The sequence below is a fragment of the Cavia porcellus genome, unplaced genomic scaffold, assembly GCF_034190915.1.
Source record: "Cavia porcellus strain 051 isolate PalLab524CR breed Dunkin Hartley unplaced genomic scaffold, mCavPor4.1 scaffold_14, whole genome shotgun sequence".
Taxonomy (NCBI): domain Eukaryota; kingdom Metazoa; phylum Chordata; class Mammalia; order Rodentia; family Caviidae; genus Cavia; species Cavia porcellus.
This window is the reverse complement of record NW_026947497.1, coordinates 64000476-64021683: the sequence shown is the minus strand read 5'-3', so window position 1 is coordinate 64021683 and position 21208 is coordinate 64000476. Positions and strand designations below refer to the sequence as shown.

General features: G+C 46.4%; 1 protein-coding gene across 1 annotated transcript; it reads left to right on the top strand.

Annotated features, from left to right (window-relative positions):
• The first annotated feature begins 4883 nt into the window (after positions 1-4883).
• LOC134478616 (putative serine protease 46) lies at positions 4884-11414 on the top strand. The gene is made up of 4 exons (XM_063260505.1): positions 4884-5025; positions 7466-7643; positions 7786-8042; positions 8750-11414. Exons 1-4 carry the CDS (start codon positions 4944-4946, stop codon positions 8923-8925), a joined length of 693 nt encoding a protein of 230 aa, XP_063116575.1. The 5' UTR covers positions 4884-4943; the 3' UTR covers positions 8926-11414.
• The last annotated feature ends 9794 nt before the right edge of the window (positions 11415-21208 follow it).

Genomic DNA, 21208 nt, shown 5'->3' with positions numbered 1-21208 from the left:
TACTTAATTTATTCACATACTGAATTACACTAGTAGAATAGTAGTATTTACAGGTCAGTTCTGTAATACACCGTGCATCCAATTGCTGGCATTTTACTGAGACTTTGTACCCCACTGTTGGAGCTGACCTGCTGTTCTGCTTCTTGTTCTCTCTCTGTTCAGGTGTGGGGTCATTGCTATCCTAGCTGCTCAAAACATGTGGAGAAGCTTTCTAGCATTTCTCTGTGCCCTAGAGTACTTTACATGACACAGCTTTCTTGTTCCTTAGGTTTGGCAGTTGTGCATACAAAACTTCTGGGTCTAAATGACATTTTTAAGGGACAGATCTTCAAGCCTTGTCTGGTTTCCTACCTTGTTTTTAGCTAGTGTAGGTCTGTTTTCTTAGAAAATTTTCCTTTTTTTGATACCAGGGATCAAACTCAGGACTTCGCACTTGCCAGGCAGGTGCTTATGCTGCTGAACTACATCCTTGGCCTGAAAAACTGCTTAATTTAGCCTAGATTTATACATTTCAAACCGATACACAAATCTTGAACCTATGTTCCCTTATTTCTAATATTTGTATGTGTATTCTCCCCTTTTATTAATTATTAAAGATTACAATTGCCAAAATTTTGTCTGCTTTGTATTTTTAAAAACTAAAAATTTGGAGAAGGGCCCCACTGCAGACCAGGCCAGCCTTGAACTTGGAATCTTCCTGCCCCAGTCTTCTGAGTAATTAGAATTACAGGCATGTGCCAATGTGCCTTGTTTTTTTTGGTTGTGGCGATACTGGAAATTGAACCTAGGGACTCATTCATGCTGGGGCAACCCTGTACCACTTATGAATTCCTGTTCCTTTTCAAAATTTTTGAGACAGGGTCTTGCTGAGTTTCTCAGGCTAACCTTGCAATCAGAATCCACTGCCTCTGCCTCCCAAATAGCTAGGTTTATGTGGGGAGACTGTGGCCAAAGGAGTATTTGAAGTGGATGTCGAAAAGGAAGCCTCTGGACAGAAATTCAGGACTTCTGGATCACATGGTCAGAGTGTAGAGCACAACTTGCAGGACAACATTCAGCAGAATTAAAAGCAGTTTGTTCTCAGAGATGTTTGCTTTGGTCATCATGTCCCATCTGCCCCATAATATTGCTTAAACTAGCTTGGTATATATCGTGTAAAAAACCCATCCCATTCCGGCCCTGTCCCCTGACCAAAGCTCCTGCACAGTGTGATGTAAATGCTTTTCTTCTACATCTTTGTGTTCATGTCACTGAGTTCCAGATGAATGACTGCAGAAGTCTCAGCTCACTGCTGCTTTCTTGGGACTTTGAATTCAGCCTCTCTGGATCCTCTTAGTAACTAAACTGAAGTCTCATCACTGGCAATTTTTTTCATCCTTTATACAGCCATACGTGCACACTGCATCAGGTTTACAGGTACATACCTTCATGCCTGACTGTTTACACATTTTTTAAAAAAGAAAAAAACGTGTAACCAGGTGTAGTGGCACGTGTGTATAATTCCAGCACCCAGGAAGTTAAGGCCGGAGGATCAAATTTTGGGCTCAGCCTGGCCAACTTAGTAATTCAGTAAGGCCATGTCAGAGAATTTTTAAAAAGGCTAGGAGTGTAGCTCAGAGCAGAGGTTCCAAGTTTAACCCCCAGTACTACACCACCAAACAAACCCAGAAAGCAATGATAAAACTAAAACATGTGGTACTCTTGTTACTGGCCTGCACCCCCCCCCCTTTCCCTCACTGGACCCTACCTTCTGGTCAGAGTCACTTTCTGCCATGCTGCCCATGTTTTTTGTGGAGGTGCTGCCATGCTCCTAGGTCCCAGTGGCTTGATTGATGCAGCGTATTCCACACCCCCCTCAGCCAGACACTGACCTGGGCCAGCCAGTGGGCTAAGTGTGGTTGTGCTCTGCATACAGATGAGGCCACAGGTGGACACCTGCTGTTGACAGCCAGTTTTCAAGGAGGGGACCAACTTAGAGCAGAATCGCATGACTGGAGGTGAGAGATGGAAATTGTAAATCAAAGTACAACTCGTAAATGCTGCAGCTAACTGTGCTTTGTTGGTCCAGTCTGCTGCTTCGTATTTATTTCATGAAAGCTCTCTCAACTTTAGTATCCCATCCTTCTATTTTGGGGAGATTTATTTTGTTCTTTTTTTACCTTCTTGAGTAATATGCTTCTTTATTTTAAATGTCTTTGGCTTCTAATATTTTCACTTACATAAATTTTCCTGAGTCTTACTTTGGCCATATGTCACAGGGTTTGTTAGGTACAGGCCTCACTGTCATTTATTATATAGAAAGTCTGTAATTTCTGATGGGTAGATTGGGGGAGGAGAGGGCACTTCTTTTTCTCTATCACTGTGTGGATTTATTTATTTCTGTATTATGAAAGTTATGGAGACTTTTTGTGGCTTAGTATTTGGTCAGCCTTAGTGACTGCTTCGTGTCCATTAGGAATGAAAGTGTGTGTTCTGGAGCAAAGTTTAAGTAGAATGGATTGAGTCTGGCTTGTTGAGTCTGTTTCTCCAACTCTCAATACCTCTAGGGTTTGTGAATGCTCAATCTGTTGCTTTCTAAGAGATTGCTCAAAGGAAGTCAGCTTTGTCCATTTCTTCTTGCAGTACTTACATTCTTCACAGCATTCAAAGCTGGGTTGCTAGTGGGCAGCACATTATCTGCATAGATATGCTCATCCTACCAAGTAGAACTTGGTTTGTCAAAGGTCCAGGTGCTTCTTCACTCTTCTTTGTTCTAATTGATTAAAATATTTTCTATTTTGTGCTTGTTTTCTGCAGGTTTACAATGAGTTTATTTTTTGATCTGAATAATTTTAATTTGTTTTCTTCTTTGATAGTCAATAATAAATGCCTTTAAAGTAGGAAATTTACCTTAGACACAACCAGCAAGTTCGTTTAAAAAGTGTATTTCTATAATTAGCATTTTCTAAAAGTTTATAGCATTTTTTTCTTTTCTCAAAATAACAGAACACAGCTTAAGCATCTACTTCTTTGTACCAGGTGTTGAACATGGGGTCTTGGGCATGCTAAGCACATGCTCTGTGGCTGAGCTACGCTCTCAGGCCCCAACAGAGTGACCTGAGTTCAAACCCGGAGCCTCACGCACTGTGAGAAGTGCTGTGCTGCTGCACTAAAGCCCCAGTTCTACTTTAGGTTTTCAAACGGTTTGGTTCATCTCATTGACTCTTTCGTTACTAAATCCTTGTTTCCTTGTATTGTGGTAAAAGATGTGGTCTAGCCCCATTAGCACTAGGAGTTGTGGTTTTCTTTGTAGTCGGACACGTAGCTGATATTCAAAGCTGGTCCATGCTCAAAGGCAGAATTGGAGGGGATTCTTCCTCTGCAGGTGAGGCTCTTCAGACTGACCAGGCACTGCTGACTGACTGTGCGTGATGCCCTGCATGTCGCATTGATGGGCAGAACTTTATGAGACTACACATTCGTTGTAATATATTTTTAATATAAAGCAATTTTTTTTTCTGTTTAAAGCTTCTGTCCTGAGTATTTTAGAGATTAACATTGCTGTTTCTATTCTTACTTACATATACTTTATATATATATAGTTTTTTATGGTTTGTACTATTGGAGATTGAACCAGGAGTTTTCGCACTGAGCTCCATTCCCAGCTCATTTTAACTTTCATTCTGATACCATGTCTCATGTATCAGTAAACTGCTAACTTGCCTAGGCTGTGCCCTAACTTGTGAGTCTTCTGCCCTGGACCCCGGTGGGCAGCAATTACAGGTGTGAACTGTCACGTCCAGCTAAGGATCCTTGCCTTTTAAAAGTCGAATTTTATGTATTCACACTGATTGGAATAACAAGTGTACTTGATTTTTATTTGGTTAATTTATTATTGGTGATTCTCCCCACAGTATTATTTTCCTCAAAGGTGGAAGAGTAAATGGGATTTCTCTTCTGAGGATAGCTGCATCCTTGATTTTATCACACAGCTCTAAAAAAGAGCTGGTTTCACCTGTTTTTGAGCTTGATGCAGTGGGTACCTTCTGTGCCTGGCCTTCATGCAGTGTTGGTGAGGTGTCCCAGCAGCTCTGGGCAGCAGTCAGCCCTCGTCTCCACACTGGGGTGAGCTGTGCATCTGTCCCCCTCAGGTACAGGTGGGCAGCATCCAGCAAGGCTTCCACACAGCCTGCTGCCAGTGGTCTGTGCCTCCTGGAGTGTGTGCTGCTGCCGAGGCCCAGGCTGTGAGTACAGCCGGGGACCTATGCCGGTGCAGTTCCTCCTCTCCTCAGCAACTCTGGGTTCTCTCTGTGGCCCCTGCTGGGTCAGGTCCTTGGCAGCATGGGAACAACCCAGCCACATCCTCAGCAGCACTGGCTACAAGGTGCAGAGGTGAGCTGCTCTGAGGGGCAGTGTGCAGAGCGTGGGGTCCTCGGGAAAAGTCTGTGAAATGAGGACGCGTCCCGAGGTGTCATTTACTCTGCTGATGCATGCAGAGAGGTCTGCAAGTTGCTTCCCCTCAAGAAGACACTGTCCCTTCCAGAATCCCCTTCCCAAGCCAGACACACTTGCCTCTTACTTGGAGCTGTTCTTGTGAAAACACGAATCCAAGGGAAAGAGAAACCGCTGTCTGCATGTGAGTTGCGTGCCGTGGGAGGTAGCCGTCTCTCACTTAGTGTCTGGCCTGTACACCTCCAGGTCTCACTGGGGGCTTCCCAGGCCTAGCACCTGGTGCTGCTGTGAGCCAGACATGTTCCGTTGTCCCAGGCTCAGAGCTAGGCATCAGGAACACAGTCCTGGGCTAGGCATCACCTCTGGCCCTGGCAGCATCTCACCATGTCACAGCTGGGCAGAGAATGAGCTGGCCTGGAGTTCTAGAATCCTGGCACAATGGGAGTGCCCTGCCAGCCCCGCCTGTGTTGCCCACACTGCATCCTTGTCCCACAGACAGACATCCACTCACCATGGTGTGTGGATCTGGGGACCTGCAGGCCTGCACACCCCTGCTGCCTTTTGCCAGGATTGAGAATCAGTCCTACGGGAACGGTAGGTCCTCGGGGTGTGGGCAGAGGTAGGAGATGCCAGGGGCCTGTGTCAGTGGTCCTCATACCTGAGGGTTGCACCGTCCCTTCCTGATGGAGGGATGGGTTGGCCAGGGACCTTACAGCAACCTGAGTAACCTTTACAACCCACATGATGTTGGGGTAGTTCTGGTTTTCAGGCTGACCATGAACACATGAGTGAACAGACTGAACAGTGGAAATAGATGGGTGGGTTTGGGAGGACCCACGCCTGTGACATTGTTGGTATGAACACTGAGGGGTCAGCAAGGCACTGGTCACCCAGGGTGGGGACACCATTGTACAGTGGGAAACCCCCATTCCCGGAGCTTAGTGGCTCATAAGAGGAGGAATTAGGTGTCAGTGCCAGCTGTTGGTAGCCCTTGGGAAAGAAAAATTTAGGACCACACGGAGCAGGACCTCTGGGCTCCTGCTGGATCCGCACCTGTCACTGGAGCTTCTATGGTGGCACTCTGCCTCAGGTGACCTGCCAGCTGCCGATTCCTTGGTTGACAGAGAACTAGCTGGGTGGTCAGTGTGAGTGGGGATTTTGTCATTTTCTGTCACTATGTGGCAGCTCTTCCTGGGTGAATGAGTGAATGAACAAAAGAGTAAATGGGCAGGGGCTGGCTCTGAGCTGGGTGGGTCCAGCTCAGACAAGGGACGTGCTTGGTGGGAAGGGCTATGGGGTTCCCTGCGGCTGATTCCTGGGCCTCTGCTGGTGTGGGTGTTGGTGTGGGATGCCATCTATGGGGACTCCATCCCAAGGCCAGTATGTGTCTCCTGGTGGCCACATGGGAGTGTAGGAAAGTCCTGCTTGTAAGTAGCAGTGCCCTGACCTGGGACACTAAGAAAGGGTGGAGATCAAGGTCTGTAGTGGAACCCATTCGAGCGGCTGAGGGTCTGCCATGTAGGGAATGGCATCAAGCCTGAGACAAGGTTGATCCATGACATCTTGCATACCCCAAATAAGCAGTTGTGACTTCCCCCAAGTTCACCTTCTGTTCTTGGTGTAGAAGTATCTACAAATCCTGCAAATCCTGTGTAAGGTTTTGGGGAAGATTGTGTCACTGCTATCCTGGACTCAAGTTCTGAGGAGCCCACTGTGTGAGCTCCTTCTGTAGAGCTGGCTGAGCGGCCTTCAGCTTCATGAGACTGAAAAAGGCATGCTCCGGGGAGCCCGTTCCTTGCTCCTGAAGACAGAACCATCTTGACTGGGCCAGGCTACTATCAGAAGTGGAAAAGTATCTGTATCCCTCCACACTGCATGGAAAGGGGCTGGGCAAGAGGCACTTGGGGAGCACTAAGGCAAGACAGCATTCTATGGAGTGAGGGCAGGTGCCCTGGGAGCCATGGTGTGTTGCCTTAGTGCTCCCCGAGTGCACTAGTAGCACAAGTCAGTCACTGGACACACGATGTGAAGGAGCCCAGATACCCACAGAACACGCTCATCAGCCTGTGTTACTGCATGGACATACCGAGCCAACTGCTTAGGAAGTCGAGGTGTATTTAGTCAGCTTGGGGAGCTCAGCATGCTGGGTCTGCTGGGATGGCGAGGGCAGACCATGGCAGTGCAGGAGTGTGTCTCAGAGGTCGGTCCCTGCATCTCAAGGGTGAGGGGGCCCGACTCGAAGCATAGCAGTTGTGATTCCCTGAAGGACTTCATGGAGGCAGGGCCTGGTATGTCCAGATCCTCCTAGATAGTGGCCTGTCTGCTTACTGTCCCTCCCACCACCCCCACGCTGTGGGGTCCCTCAGGAAGGGGCAGCTTGTAACCATGCATCATGTGTCTGGCTTCACTTCGGCAGGAGGTCTCCAAACCCATGGACAGGTGGTTAGCAGGCCTGGACTTGGGAGCAGGCTGTGGATAAGAAAACCACTCAGTTTTCTTTACCCTTCACTTGGCCTCCAGCCCTTGCTTGTAGACTCTCTTCCTCCCTTCTCCTTGATAATGTGTGGTCATTAAGTGCCGGTCCACACTGGTCCTGTCTGACATCTCCTGTTTGCTTCTGTGCAGTCGTCTCTCCTCCAACTCCTGCCCTGGGGACTGGGAGAAGTGAGAGGGAAATGAGCCAGCATCCCGTTCCTGTGTCATATGGTTCCTGAGACTGCACCCCAGGGAATGGTCCATGTCAGGGCAGCTGCAGTCACAGTGGACGACAGCCCTGCTTGTCGTGCCCACCCTTTACCCCCAGCTGACAGCCAACTCTTCTCATGATGCAGTCTTCTTCAACTCCCCATGAGCAGAGTTGCATCCTGGGGTGATGGCTTATAGCAAGCCCAGGGAGTGTCACCTGTGCCCTCCAGTCACCCTGTTTTTGGACTTTAGGTCCTCCAGTTTGGGGTGTGATGGTCTCTCCCTGATGTGTGCAGGTGGCAGCAGCTGCATGTGGCACTCCCTTGTTGCTCCCTCCACCTTTCCTCAGACTCCTGGTTCTGGGCATGTGGTCATACCAATGTGTCCCACGAGGTGAAGCAGGGGAAGCTGGTAGAGGTGGGCAGGTGGCCCTGGCAGGTGAGCATCCTCTTCCTGAGCTTGCACCTCTGCAGCGGCTCGTTCATCCACCAACAATGGATCCTCACAGCAGCACACTGCATACTGAGGTCAGTCAGGCTGGGCACAGGGGGGAAGGGAGAGGGGGTTGGTGAACCCGGGATCCAGAGTTGGGTGGCCCTAGGCTTGGCTCTGTCTCTCCAGCCACAAGTGGCTTAACTGCTGGCCCTCTACCTCCTCCTGGCCTTGCAGCACCAGCCGCCCTAGAGAGTACACCATGAATGTGAGAGCCCCACACCTCCCAGATGATGGCATCGAGCTCCCGATCTCTCATATCGTGATTCCTGAGAATGTCACTGATTTCACGTTCCAGAACATTGCCCTCTTGAAGCTCAAGAAGCCCGTCTCCTTGTCCCTCCTCCAGCCCATCTGCCTCCCCCCTCCCTATTACAAACCAACTGTTGGATCCCTGTGCTGGTTGGTTGGGCAGGGAAGGTCAGCAGATGAAGGTGAATGCGGATGGGCAGAGGTCCTGAGATGCCATCCCTTCAGGACATAGCCCCACCATGGGCTCCTTCTTTAATGTCTTTATCTATTCAGTCACACTGCAAACACTTCCCATGTACCTAGCTACGTGTCATACTGTTCTGACCCCTGCATACAAAGATATTCATGTAGTCTAGCATAAAAGAAGACAGTGGCCTGTATGCATCTTGGGTCTCAGAGTGAGGTTCGGTTCCATGTCAAGTCTTCCCCTTGAACATGGCAAGAGAGTCACACTCAGCTATTAAGGGGGCTCCATGCCTGCAGGAGGTCTGAGGGCCGTGATCTCAGGACGGCCTGAGGCACTGAGGGGGCTTTTCCAGCTTTCACACACGCTGGTTACCTCGAGGCACCTATCATTCCCTGAGCTCTGGTTCCGGTTGGTGCTACCCGGGGCCCTAGCATCTGGGAGCCTTCATGGGGTGGGGGGTACACCTCTGGGTTCTGGGGTGTTGCTGCCTTGCCTGGTAACCCTCACAGATCCTGAATTACTGGGGAAATCTCTCCTCATCCTCATTTCGTATCTGCCTGTCACACCAAGCCTAGACCTTTTCAAAAGTAAGGCTTTGAGCTGAGGCCTTCAAACATTCCCATCCCAGGAAATACATCAGCGCACTCTGACAACTCCGAGCAACAAATAGGCGCTGACAAGACAAGGTCTTTCCCTCCACAGGGGAACCAAAGAGGAACAGCACTCTTCAGGAGCTGGCCACCAGGATCATAGACAACCGTGTCTGCAGTCAGCAGCACCAGTTCCGCTTGAAGGGCCCGAAGAAGTCATTTGGGGATGACACGCTGTGTTCCAGCACAGACTCAATCGTGGACAACTGCCAGGTGTGGATATGTTGAGGACCAGGAGGAGGACCTAGAGCCACGCTGGCCTTTTCACATGGCGTAAAATCTTCCATGGGGCTTCAGCTTGCCAGTCTGTACAACAGGGGTGCAGTACCTTTGCCGGGGTTCACAATGATGGCCGTAAGGGCAATGTCTCTCAGTCACATGTCCACACCTGGGCTGGGTCCTGGCAGAACCAGTTTTGGCATAAATAGCATCATTCTACTAGCAGATTGCCGCATTTACATCTCCTCCTCTGTAATGTTTCGAGTTGTACCCATACAGCTGTAAACTGTTGGCAGTGCTATGGTATTTTCTTCGGCATCTGTGTCACAGTTTACCCACTCTCTTGTTTAAAGTGATTGAAAGAGTCTCCAAATCTTTCCTATCACAAACTGTACAGCTCCTGGATATTCTCATGTCTTCTTGTTACGCATCAGAAGTGTTTCACCAGGATCCTTCATAGAATGAGTTCTGGGTTGTGTTCACCGTCATCTTTAAGGCTCATTGCCAAATTGTTTTCCAAAGTGCTTCTACTATCCTCTGTATCCTTGCAGCCAGTTTTGGCTTTGGGTGTTGCCAGACTGTGAAATGTTTTCCACAGTGAGAAACAGCACCCTGGGGAGCTGTGGCGTGGATGTCCCGTCCCCGGTACTCATGTTCATCATCTAGTCTGTTTATACACCATTCGAAGCTCCTCTCCTGTCAGCACTGCTTACGCGGATGCCTTGCACACTTCCTGTTTGTCTTTATTTCCTTTTTCATATTCTAGATACCAATTCTCTGTTCATGATATACATTGCAAATATCTTCTCTCCAGAGTTTCATAAACCTTTTTTGATGCTACCCTTTGCTGAAGAGCAATTTGGATTTATTTTATTCAGATGTATCATGTTTCCTTCCTGGTTTATGCTTTTGTGTTTTAAGAATTTCTTCCTTTCCCTGAGGTACATAAAGACATTTTGTGCTTTGTTTCTAAAGATTTGGAAATATTCACATTCTGAATAATTCTGTGAGAGGTGACAGACAGGGATCTATTTTCATTTGTTTCCTCTTGCAGACCACCAGTTATCCCACTGCTAGTCACCAGGAATGAATGTTCTGCATTTACCACTCTGCCTGTCCTGTATACTGCTCTGTCCACACAGGGCTAACTTCTGAAGTGAGATACCTACCTGATGGCCGCATTGTCCCTTTCTAACACGAATGCTTGAGGCCATGAGTTCCTGCTAAATGTTGTTTTAGCTTCATACTACAATTTTTTTTTTTTTTTTTTTTTGGTACCGGGGATTGAACTCAGGACGCTTTTGCCACTGAGCTAAATCCCTGGCCCAATGCTACAGTTTTTGATATGTAGCACTGTTACTGATACTCAGCTCTAAATGTTTGTATAATTTTCACCTGGTTTGGTTCTGACTGATGCATATTGCTTGCTGTTAATGATTTCCAGTGTTTCCCAGCAGTCATAAAAATAGCTGCATAACGGTATCAGCTGTGTGAGACACGCTGAAACTTCGTTGGCTGCCTCCTGTGTGGTTATATTCTTTAATGTTTATTTCATTATTTTCAGTTTCTAGTGATTTGATGTCCTTGGGCTTTGTTTGGTTTTCTTTTGATGTCTTCTTAAGCAGAAAAGTTTATTCTAGTTCTGTGTTTAAAAGTTAAGGGTTCATGTAACTACCCTTGTCTTGAACTTTTATTCATCTCTTAAATTTTGTACTATTGTGATTCTGCAATCACTATTTTGAAATATGTGTTGTGATTTGGAAGAAAATATACTCATTTTGTTTAAGAATAATGCAGAAATTAGAAAAAGGCTTCCCCATAATAAAGCTACCTAGCAAATTTTTTTATAGTGCTCATTTTATGTCCCTAACATTTCCCTTTATATACAAAAAATGTAATTAAATTTTTGGGGTTTTTTTTCTCTCTGGTTTTGATTTTTTTTTAAGGTAAAGTTTCACTATGCTATCTAGGCTGACCTTGAACAAAAGTTTCACTTTGTAGCCCAGGCTGGCCTCAAACTCACAGTGATCCTCCTGCCTCAGCCTCCTGAGTGCTGGGATTCAAGGCATGTGCCATCATACCAGGCCTTGAGTTTGATTTTCAACAAAAGTATATTAAAGGGGGTTTAGCTCAGCTGTGTAAGTGCCTGCTTGGCAGATGCTGAGTCATGAGTTTGATCCCCCATACCAAAAAAAATAAAAGTGTATTATATAGTTTTATTACTCAACTTTTGAATTTTCTCTTAAAACAAATCTTGAATTCCTTTCATGTTATACATTTAAATAGATTTCATTGTCCCTGTCTACTGAATAATAGTATTTTCATATGCTATATCACAAACTATTTAACCATTGTCTGACTGATAGACATTTGAGCATATTTCAGTATTGTCTTTTACCATGTCATAGTAAAAATCTCTTTTCTTGCTGGGTGTGGTGGCTCATGCCTGTAATCCCAGCACTCTGGAGGCCAAGGCAGGAAGATCGTTGCGAGTTCGAGACTAGCCTGGGCTACAAAGTGAGCTCAAGGCCAGCCTGAATTGCATAGTGAGACCCTGTCTCAAAAGACAAAAAAAAAAAAAAAAAAAAATCAATCTTTCTTTCCTTTCTTTTTCTTCTTTCTTTCTTCCTTTTGGCAATACTGGAGATTAAAACCAGAGCCTTCACACTGAGTTGTATCCCCCACCCTTTAGCTTTGATTTTGATGCAGGTTCTTGTTAAATTTCCCAGTATGGGCTTAAATTTGAGAACCTCCTGCCTTAGCCTTCCAGTACTGGGATTACAAATGTATCACTATACCTGGCTCAGACTAAATGTCTTTATTCGTGGATCTTTTCACATTTGTTCAAGTATTTCTCTAGAATAAATTTTAGAAGTGTAATTGCAAGATCAGTTGTATATAACTTTTCGTGGATTTCAATACAGTAGCCTCTACAAATCTATTTCCCTAATCCAGTGGTAGATGAGTGCCATTTTCCAAAATCAACACTGGCATTAAGCATTATCTTTATTTTAACTTTGTCAGGCATGGTGGTACACGATTGTAATTCCAGCACTCAGAAGGCTGAGGCAGGAGGATCCTTGTGAGTTTAAGACCAGTCTGGGCTACATAGAGAGCTCAAGGCCAGCCTGAATGGCATAGCAAGATACTGTTTCAAAAGGACAAAAATAAATAAGTTAATTAATTATTTTTCCCACCTAGCAACACTTTTAATAGCTATCTTTTAACATTTGTTATTTTGATAGGCTAAAATTTGTATCTTATTTTTATTTCATGAAATTGATCAGTTTTGTTAATTGTCCATGTCATAGGCTAATAAATGGGAAATTTAAACCACGGCATCAAAAATGCTCTGTATCAGAATTCAGAGAGTTGTGTAACTGATATTTTATGCAGTGTGTGGACCAGAGGGTGGTGTAGGAAGTGATTTTGTGAGGAGGATTTCTTGGAGAGAGTTTCTCCTATGATCTAGGTCAGGGGCTGTCCAGGAAGGGTTTGACTGAATGTTCAAGGAGTGTGGTGTGCCCTGGGGCCGGGGAGTTGTCAGCTGTCACCCGTCCCCTTCAGGCCAGGGTACCCGTATGTACTTGGGGAGCTGAGACAAATCCTCCCGGCTCAGAAGTCCAGGTTGGTGGGATGGGTCCTCACCAGCCTCCTGCCCAGGCTGCCTGCTGGCTAAACCCCCAGCGCTGTGAGGAGCTTCACTTCACGAGTTTAGCTCTGTTGAATGTCATGTGGAATTGCACAGTCTGACTTCTGAACTGAGATGGTTTATGTTGCAGTGGCAAGCAGAAATTCCAAAACAACACCAAGATTTGGAGGCAGGTTTATTCAATATCGACAGGTGCTGGCCTCAAGAAAAAACATCAGGCCCAGAAGGCTCAGGGAGTGAGATTTTTACAGGGTTGTTGCAGAGGGGAAGTACAGAGGCAGAATGGCTGTCGACTGGGGATCAATTTGTATAACGTGCATCGTACTGAGTGGCCGTTCCTAGGAAACAGAGGTAACAGGAACTGTAACAGGAACTGAAGCAAACTAGTGGTTACCTGGGAAACTAACAGCAGTTGTGCAGTATACTGGCTGGTGGGGCAGCATTTTATGCTGCAATGTGACTGTGTAATAAAACAAGTAAAGAGTTCTGGTTCTGCCCATTGTTACCCAGAATTGAGCAAAATACTGGCCTTCTGAGTACACTCAAAGGGGCAGAGGCTTGCTCTGGGCTCAGTGTCTCATTCATGCTTTGCCCTGTGTCTCATCCACGTGCTTTCACCAGACACCACTGTTTCTAGTGGACGTGAAAATTGCATCATCACTCTGTGATACTGAGTGATGAAGGAGCCTTCTGTTTCTATGACTTCATTTCAAATGGTTTGTAAACATTTAAATGTGTGTGTGTATTTAATATGGAGAAAGAATATAAAGCAAGTATGTTAACATGCTGACATAATGAATTTGGGCTAAAATATTACACTCCTGTCTTTTCTGTGAGTCTCAAATTATTTCAAAATGAAAAACTTTGGGCACTAAGAATTTTAACCCTTTGTAAAATGCTTTATGATGTTTTATCCCATTTGTTCATCATTTACATTTTTGGGGTGTGTGTGGTTTTTTCCCCCCATAGAACTATATAAAATTTTTGTGTGCATCTTTATTGTTATTTCCCTTGATGTTTTTAGGGTTTTCCCCCCATGTTTAGTGATACTTTCCACACTCTCAAATTAAAAAACTATTTATCCATGATGTTCTATTTCCTTTTAAAATATATTGACTTTGATTAACTAGGAGGTTGAGAAAGAGAATCCAGTTTTATTTCTCTCCCCCTGAGTAGCTAGTTTTGTGGACATCTCTTACTAAACAGTAATTTTTGCTGATGAATTAGAAACTCTCCCTTATCACACTGTTGGTTAACTTGACTTTGGTCTATTTTTGCCTGTACCATCTTACCTCTATGCCACTGTCTATCTGTTTTTACTGTTGTAGTTTATAATTCTTGTTTGTGGTAAGGCTAGTCCTCTATTCTTCTTTTAAAGAATTTACCTGGCTATTCATTCTAATCAAACAATCTTAAATAATGTGGTCAAAAGAAAAATCACTTGAGGTTTTTGGTGGAAACTAAAAGATCAATTTGGAGAAAACTCACCCTATTTTGCCCTTTTCTGTACCCCTGAAGCAGGAGTTGGCAGGTTTCTCCATGTCATTACTGCTGCTGCTTAAGTTTATTCCTAGGTACCACATGCTATACCCTGACTGTGAGCCCTGTGATTTTGTTTCATTGTGATTTCCATTTGTATTGTAGATTTGTGTGTCTACTTTGTAATAAGCAACCTTCCTGAGCCTAGTCAATTCTCTTCAGTTTTATAGGCCCAGAGACAAAATGGGCATTTAAAAATGATGATGAATTTACTCCCTTTTCAATGCATTTATCTCTTCTTTCTTTTTCTTGTCTAATTGCAGAGTCCAGAGCTGATCCTCCAAAACAATCGCTGTCTTTAGGAGACATTGTGCATGTAATTTAGCTGTGTCTCTTGCAAACAGCATAAAATCAGTGCTATCTGCCCCCATCCCCACTAGATTCTCCTTAAACCTAGTTTCCAAGATTGTTTTTTGTTCTTGCATTTGGGGTTGAGTTTTCCCCTTCAGCGCCCTTTTCTCCTTTAGTGATCTGGAAGTCACACTTGCAAGTTTCAAGCTGTTACTGGTCACCTACAGTGGTTTGAACACAAGGGCTGAACTGTGTCCTTGGGGCACAGGCTGGTTCCACTAGGGGGCAGCAAACACTGGAGGAGGCGGGGTCTGGGGGAGTCGAGGTCAGCAGAGGTGCATTCTTCGAGGGCAGCTCTCAGGCAGCCCCTTGAATTTTTGCAAGGGGGCTGCTGTAGGCGGAGTGTGCCACTCCACTCTGTCTCTGCTTCCCTCGCTACCACCGCCTGCCTCAGGGCCCTCATCAAGCCATAATCAAGCCATGCCGGATGCAGGCACAGTGCTCTTGTACCTCCAAAACTGTGAGCTAAAGAAACCTCTTCTTCCTTGGGTGTAGGCTGTGCCAGCTATTTCACTGCAGTAATAAAAAGCCAACTGATACATAACCTTTCATTTTCCACACATGCATTCAAAACTGAATGAACACTGAGAGTCAGTCCACGTATGTGGCCTCCTTTGCAGCACCAGCACCTTCCTGCACCCATGCTGCACCCCGACTCCCTCTCTTGATGAAAACACCCATAGCTAAGTCCACTGAACCTCTGGAGTCTTCAGCAGACCCTCCAGGGCTTGGCAGCCCCTCCTGCAAATGGACTGCCATGGGCCATGATTCCCCCGGCTGCCGTGGTTCTTTCTCTTCCCTTGTTTTGGGTCCCACCACCCCAAACATCCTTAGTCAGGCGCTGTGCCTCTGTTTTGTTTGCTGCCAACCTTCACAGCAGTGCTTGCTCCGGTGAGCACGGATGGAGTCTGCTGGGCACATCGCTGAGAGGAGTGTGTGTGCCGCTAGGCCACCCCGTGGCCTGTCCTCCCCGGCCACTGCGGCCACTCTCAGCTCACAGTGCTGAAGATTCTGCCTGTCCCTTGCCCCTTCATCCCTGTTGGTCACACCCAGCTTTAGCCCCATTTATCTGTTGGATTTAAACTCATGTCTTTTTTAGAGCATACTTTAATTATGTTTTAAGGTCACTATCCTGACTATAAAAGACAGAAGCTTTCTAGGTTATAACAGTGAAAATAAAAAATAAATCTCTTTTGGAATAAAGGCTTGTATAAGAATAGCTGCCATTGGAATGCATAGTACTGGGCCAGCTGTCCACACAGAGGACTGTGATATGCACCTAGCTGCTCTGTTAGGACCCTGTGAAAAGCAGGCAGGGGTTCTTAGTGAAGCAGCCATATAGGTTTCTAGCTTCAATTAAACTTAAGGACTGTACTCCACTGCTCAGTTAGGCATCCTAACATCTGAGAAAACCTACTGATTAAGTTTATTTAAATCCAGCACCCAGGAGGTGCTGGGTCCAGGATAATGTCGATCCAGCCCACACAGGGTACTGGGCTCGGGAACACACAGTACCACCACATGGACATTTATCCCTCCGGCTTTAAGGAGCCAGAGGAAATCACTTTGCCAAGCTGTAGTATCAGGGATATCTGTGCATCATGCGAAAAGTATTTGTCCATGTTCTGGAACATTTGAAATAACATAAATTATCTCCTCCTTAAACACTGGAGAGAAGTTGCCTATGAAACCGCAAAGCTGTGTTTTCCTTTGAGTCGCTGTTCTTGGGCAATATTTTCAGTTGTTTTGTACATAGTTTACTGGGCAAACCAGGCTTTCTATCGCTGCTTAAGTTAGTCTAAGTGATTTGCATTTTCTTAGAAATTATTCACTTCATCCAGAGTTTAAATTCTCGAGGAGGAAATTGTAAACAGTCTTGAGATTCTGAGAAAATACATTTTACTCGACTGTGGTTCTGGTCTCCATTCAACTCAAACCACAAAGTATTTGTATTTCTTGCTCTCTTTCTCTCTTTATAAAACTTACAAGGTGTTTATCTATTTTGTTTTTTAAGAACTTGATTTCATTTCCAACTCCATGCTTTTTCTGGTTTGCCTTTGTCTTTCTTAATTCTTTCTCAGGTGTCTTGACTGAATGTGCAGTGATCCATAATTGTTGGTAATACTGAATAATTTATTTTCATCTTGTCTTGTTTGATGCTAAAAGTATTTTTTTTTTTTTTTGTCTTTTTCGGTACCAGGGATCGAACCCACAACTGCCTGCAGGCACTTATGCCGCTGCCTGCTTGCAAGGCAGGCGCTTATGCCGCTGAGCTAAATCCCCAGCCTCACTAAAAGTATTTTAGACCAGAGCTACCCTTTGTGCAATTTAGAGCTCTGTACCATGGGCTTTGTAATATGTGGTTGTTCTTATGTTTCTATATTCTAACTATAGATTTTAAATCTGATTTTTATTCTAACATTTGTGAAAGTTGATTTTTGGTTTCCATGGTGGGGGTGGGTCATATTTTATTTCTGAATTCCGGTTTTATTCCTCTAATGATGTTACTCCCCAGTTCTCTTCCCGCATGCTCTCTAGTCGCTGGGCCTCTAGGGTCTCCTCAAATCACGGATTTAGGCACAGGCCTTCTCACTACAGTCCTGATTTGATTAACATTGGCTTAATATTTCTCCTTCATCTTTCTTTTCTTTTCTTTTTTTTTTTTTTTGTCTTTTTCTTTTTTATCGGTACCGGGGATCGAACTCACAACTGCCTGCTTGCAAGGCAGGCACTTATGCCGCTGAGCTAAACCTCCAGCCCCCACTCTCCTTCATCTTTCATGTTCCCTCTTCCTAAAAAGGATCTATGACTAAGCACGGTCGTCCATAGCTCTAACCCTAGCTACTCAGAAGGCTGTGCCAGGAGGATCCAAGTGTGAGGCCAGCAATTTGGTGACTCTCCCAAAATAAAATGTTTAAAAAAGGCTGGGAATGTGGCTCAGTGGTAGAGCACCCCAAGCACGTGTGAGGCTCCGGGGTCAGTCTCGTGCAACACAGGAAAGAGCATGTGTCTGCTCAGATCTGCTCAGTACATCCCGAGCTATGGGTTCATTTGCACAAGCGCTACTGTGCTGTTTCCACCTCCATTTGTTTATGCAGGAATTTCAATGTATTTGGCTAAAAGTTTCATTCTTTGAAATCTCTGCCCCATATGTGCTGCGGACAAATCTTCCTTTGTCACCCCAACATCGTTCTAATCAGAATTCACAATTTTCGGTCACTTTAGTTCTTAAACACTGCCCCATTGAAGATCTTGACTTCATCGATTTGATCACAGTACACTTCACGCTGCTCCCCTCACACGGCTCTGCCTCACCCCAACAAGTCCCCTCCCTGCTTGTCATTTCTCCCGGACCCTTAGTTCCTCATCTGTGGTCAACGACACCTCAATCATCATCTGCCTTCACTGAATCCGTCACCTGCATTTTGCTGTAACTGAGCTGGACGTACTTTTCCTCTTCAGTTTTGTGACATTTGTTTTTTGTTTTTTGTTTTTTTTTTGAGACAGGGGCTCACTGTGTAGACCAAGTTGGCCTTGAACTCATAGCCATCCTCCTGTCTCAGCCTCCCAAGGATTACCTATGTATACCACCAAGTCCAGGCTTTGAATCTTGTTTCTGAAAAATGCCTTGTGTCATGGCATAAAGCCATGGCCCTGTATGCTTTCAATGAGACTTTTTCCTTTTCCCATTTAGAGTTTCACTTCCTTTGGATCACTTTATGGTAGGATGGAGCTTCATTTGTCTCCAGCTGGTGAGTCAGTTTCTCTATTGCTATCACAGAGTTTTCCTTCTCTGGGGACTCCATGCCTTCATAACACAAGCCAGATGCCCCGTGGGCACAATCAGCTTGGGGATGCCCCACTGCCCCCTTGACCTGTGTTTCTGCTTCTGTGCCAGTCCACCCTGTTTTTGTAATTGTGTTTAAATATGTATAGCTATCTGCTTGCCAAACCTGCCCCCAGCCCGACTCTTTGTTTTCTCTTTCTCAAAATTTACCAGTTCATGGGCTGTTACTCTTCATCATTATTTTAGAATCAGATTATAAAGCTTATGGGAAAAAACCTGCTCTAATTTCAACTGGATGCTCTTGATCTTTAGAGATGTATGTGAGAATGAGCCCTGTTATCATTTTTAATTGTTCTGCTCTATACTGAATGGAGATAATATGGTATGTAAGAAATATGTATGGAGAATAAAGAACAGCACAATACCCTCCCCCAGCTCTCAGAACAGTGCCTCACACAAACGGGGCTCAGGCCCAGGGGCGAGGCCCCATCCTAAGCCTTGGGGGCTCCAACTCTTGGTTTCTTGGGGGCACGTGGCTTGTAGTGCCTCAGTTTCCCTGTGTGCATGTGGTCTTTCAAGTATTATCTTGGGGATTGCCCTGAAAGGTATCGTGAAAGGTAGGCACTTGTTGCCAGGTGCCAGGAGGCACTGCCTGTACTTCCAGTGCCATCCATCCTCGGCCGAGACTTCTGAATCCCCAGACAGTATGAATCCAGGCTAAACATTCACACCAGGGCCATTTCCCGGTGTCCTGTGGGGTCCCTCTTCCTTGGAGGAGTCCCCTCCCTCACAGCCTCCTTTGGCTGGCTCTGGACTGGGTGTCTATCCCTGGCACTCAAGCACAAGGCTGTACACTGAGTGTGACGAGGGATTCTCCTTGCCCTTCTGGGGTCCAGTCCTCACTTAGTTGGGGCTCCGAGGAATCTAATCTCTGGAAAGCTTGTTTGCATACTTAAAATGATCCTTTTTGAAGCCTGCCCTGCCCTGTCACCCACCCAGCAGGTCAGACAGGGTATGTGTCCCCATTCTGCAGGAGGCCCACTTGTGAATCGGTGGCGTGCCCCCTGTGGGCAGCGTTGTGTGTGTGCAGGTCTTCTTTTGCATTCTTAAGAATATTGTTATTTTTTCCGTTCAGTGTCTTGTGGATTCTTGATTACATTTTGTCCCATAAATCTTGGCTTGTATTACATGAGGCAGATAAATCTAATGAGCTGCTTTTCTGCCTCATAAAATTTCCAGCACTGCAGACCAACATAAAGCTTCAGAAACGGCAAGGACCCCACCCTCACCAGCAACATCTGTGCTATAAACACTGTTCTGATATGAGCATTGATTTTTGCAGAAGAGGGGAGATGGTTTGCATTTCCAAGGGCTCACTTCCTAAACAGGACGGTGAGAAGGAAAGTCAGTGGCCACACCTAGGGGTGTACAGGAGTGGACCTGGTCCTGCAGGGTGGCCTCCTGCACCCCCTGAGGCCTCCCTCCCTGCCCCCACAGTACATCTCTGGCAGCTCCCTGGCCTGCCAGGTGAATGACATCTGGATGCAGGTGGGGGTGCTGAGCTGGAGCTTCGGTTGTGGCCAGCAGAACTACTTCCCCATGATCTACGCCAGCACCTCCCACTTCGTGCCCTGGATCTGGAAGCAGATGATCCGCCTGAACGCCTTCAACAGGGCCTGGCACGCCTTCCCGAGCCCACTGCTGATCGCTGGCCACACCCTGCTGGTCTCTTCGGCCCCGCTGTGGCTCCTATGAGCTGCGTCTCCAGGACAGGCACCTCAGAGAGATGCAGGGGGTATGGGGGGGACTTGGGGGAGGCCTTTGCCCTGCTGTGTCTCCTCAGTTCTTCAATGGAGAGGCTCCTGACTTTAACATCATCTCGTCTTTGACCCTGGCCGGGGCCTATCAGCCCACCTCCCCCACAGTCTTATCTTGTGTCCATGTGTTGGTTGCATGACCTTGGTAGCCTGTCCACCATCTCTGGGCGGCAGTTTCCTTTCTACCAATGGACTTGCAGTGCCTGCAGAGTCTCCCTGGTGACCTCTAGCAAACCCAGTCCCCAGGATCCCAACCCTGAGCTTATGGACGGCCTTCTAGAGCCCACAGGCTCAAATCCCACCTCCCATCCTAAAGGTCCGCAGCCTCAAGCAGGCTGCGTGCTGTGGGGCAGGGCTGAGTGCCTGCCTGGATGTGTGTGTGGTGACAGTGCCCTGGGCAGTGCAGGGGCCTCGGTAGCTCTGTTAGTCTCCAGAGAGCAGGCAGGTGAGGCCCAAACTGGCCAGGCTGAGTGGCAGTGAGGTCCCCCTCTCCCCAGTCTGGGAACCTCAGGGTCCATGAAGCCAAACACCACTGCTCCTAGGGCACCCAGCATCTCCAAGGTTCCTGTGCTGTCTTTCCAGAGGTTGGAGCACAAAATGGCCTCTCGAGTGTCTCTCCCCAACCAGAGGCCTTCGCGTGTTTCAACGTATCCTGGCTGGATTTGCCTTGTCTTTAATTAGGCTGGAATCTTCCAGCAGGTTTGTGTTCTGGCAGGATTCCCCCATACTACTCTTTAAAAGCACTACCTGTAATCGGGCCACAAACATCCTCCAAAATACCAGTGTCCAAAGTGACCCACTCCGACAGTGGCTCGGTGGGGACCCTCATTCTCTGCAGTGGGACATGGCTGGAGGGCTGAGAGTAGCTGCTTAAAAGGACACAGTGTTCCAAATAATAATAAAAATTATTATTTTGTACCAGGAATCGAACTCAGGACTTTGTGGTTGCCAGGCAGGCACTTGTGCCGCTGAGCTATGTCCCTGCTCCAAATCATTATTTAAGGACTAATCTGTTTCCTTTTTGCCAGCCAGGCTGGCAGGACCCCGGGGTGCTGTTGGAGCTACTGGTGCTACCCAGGGGCTTGGGTTGGGCTTCCTGTCACTCGCAGGGATGACAGCACAAAGAAACTCCTGTCACTGGCAGAG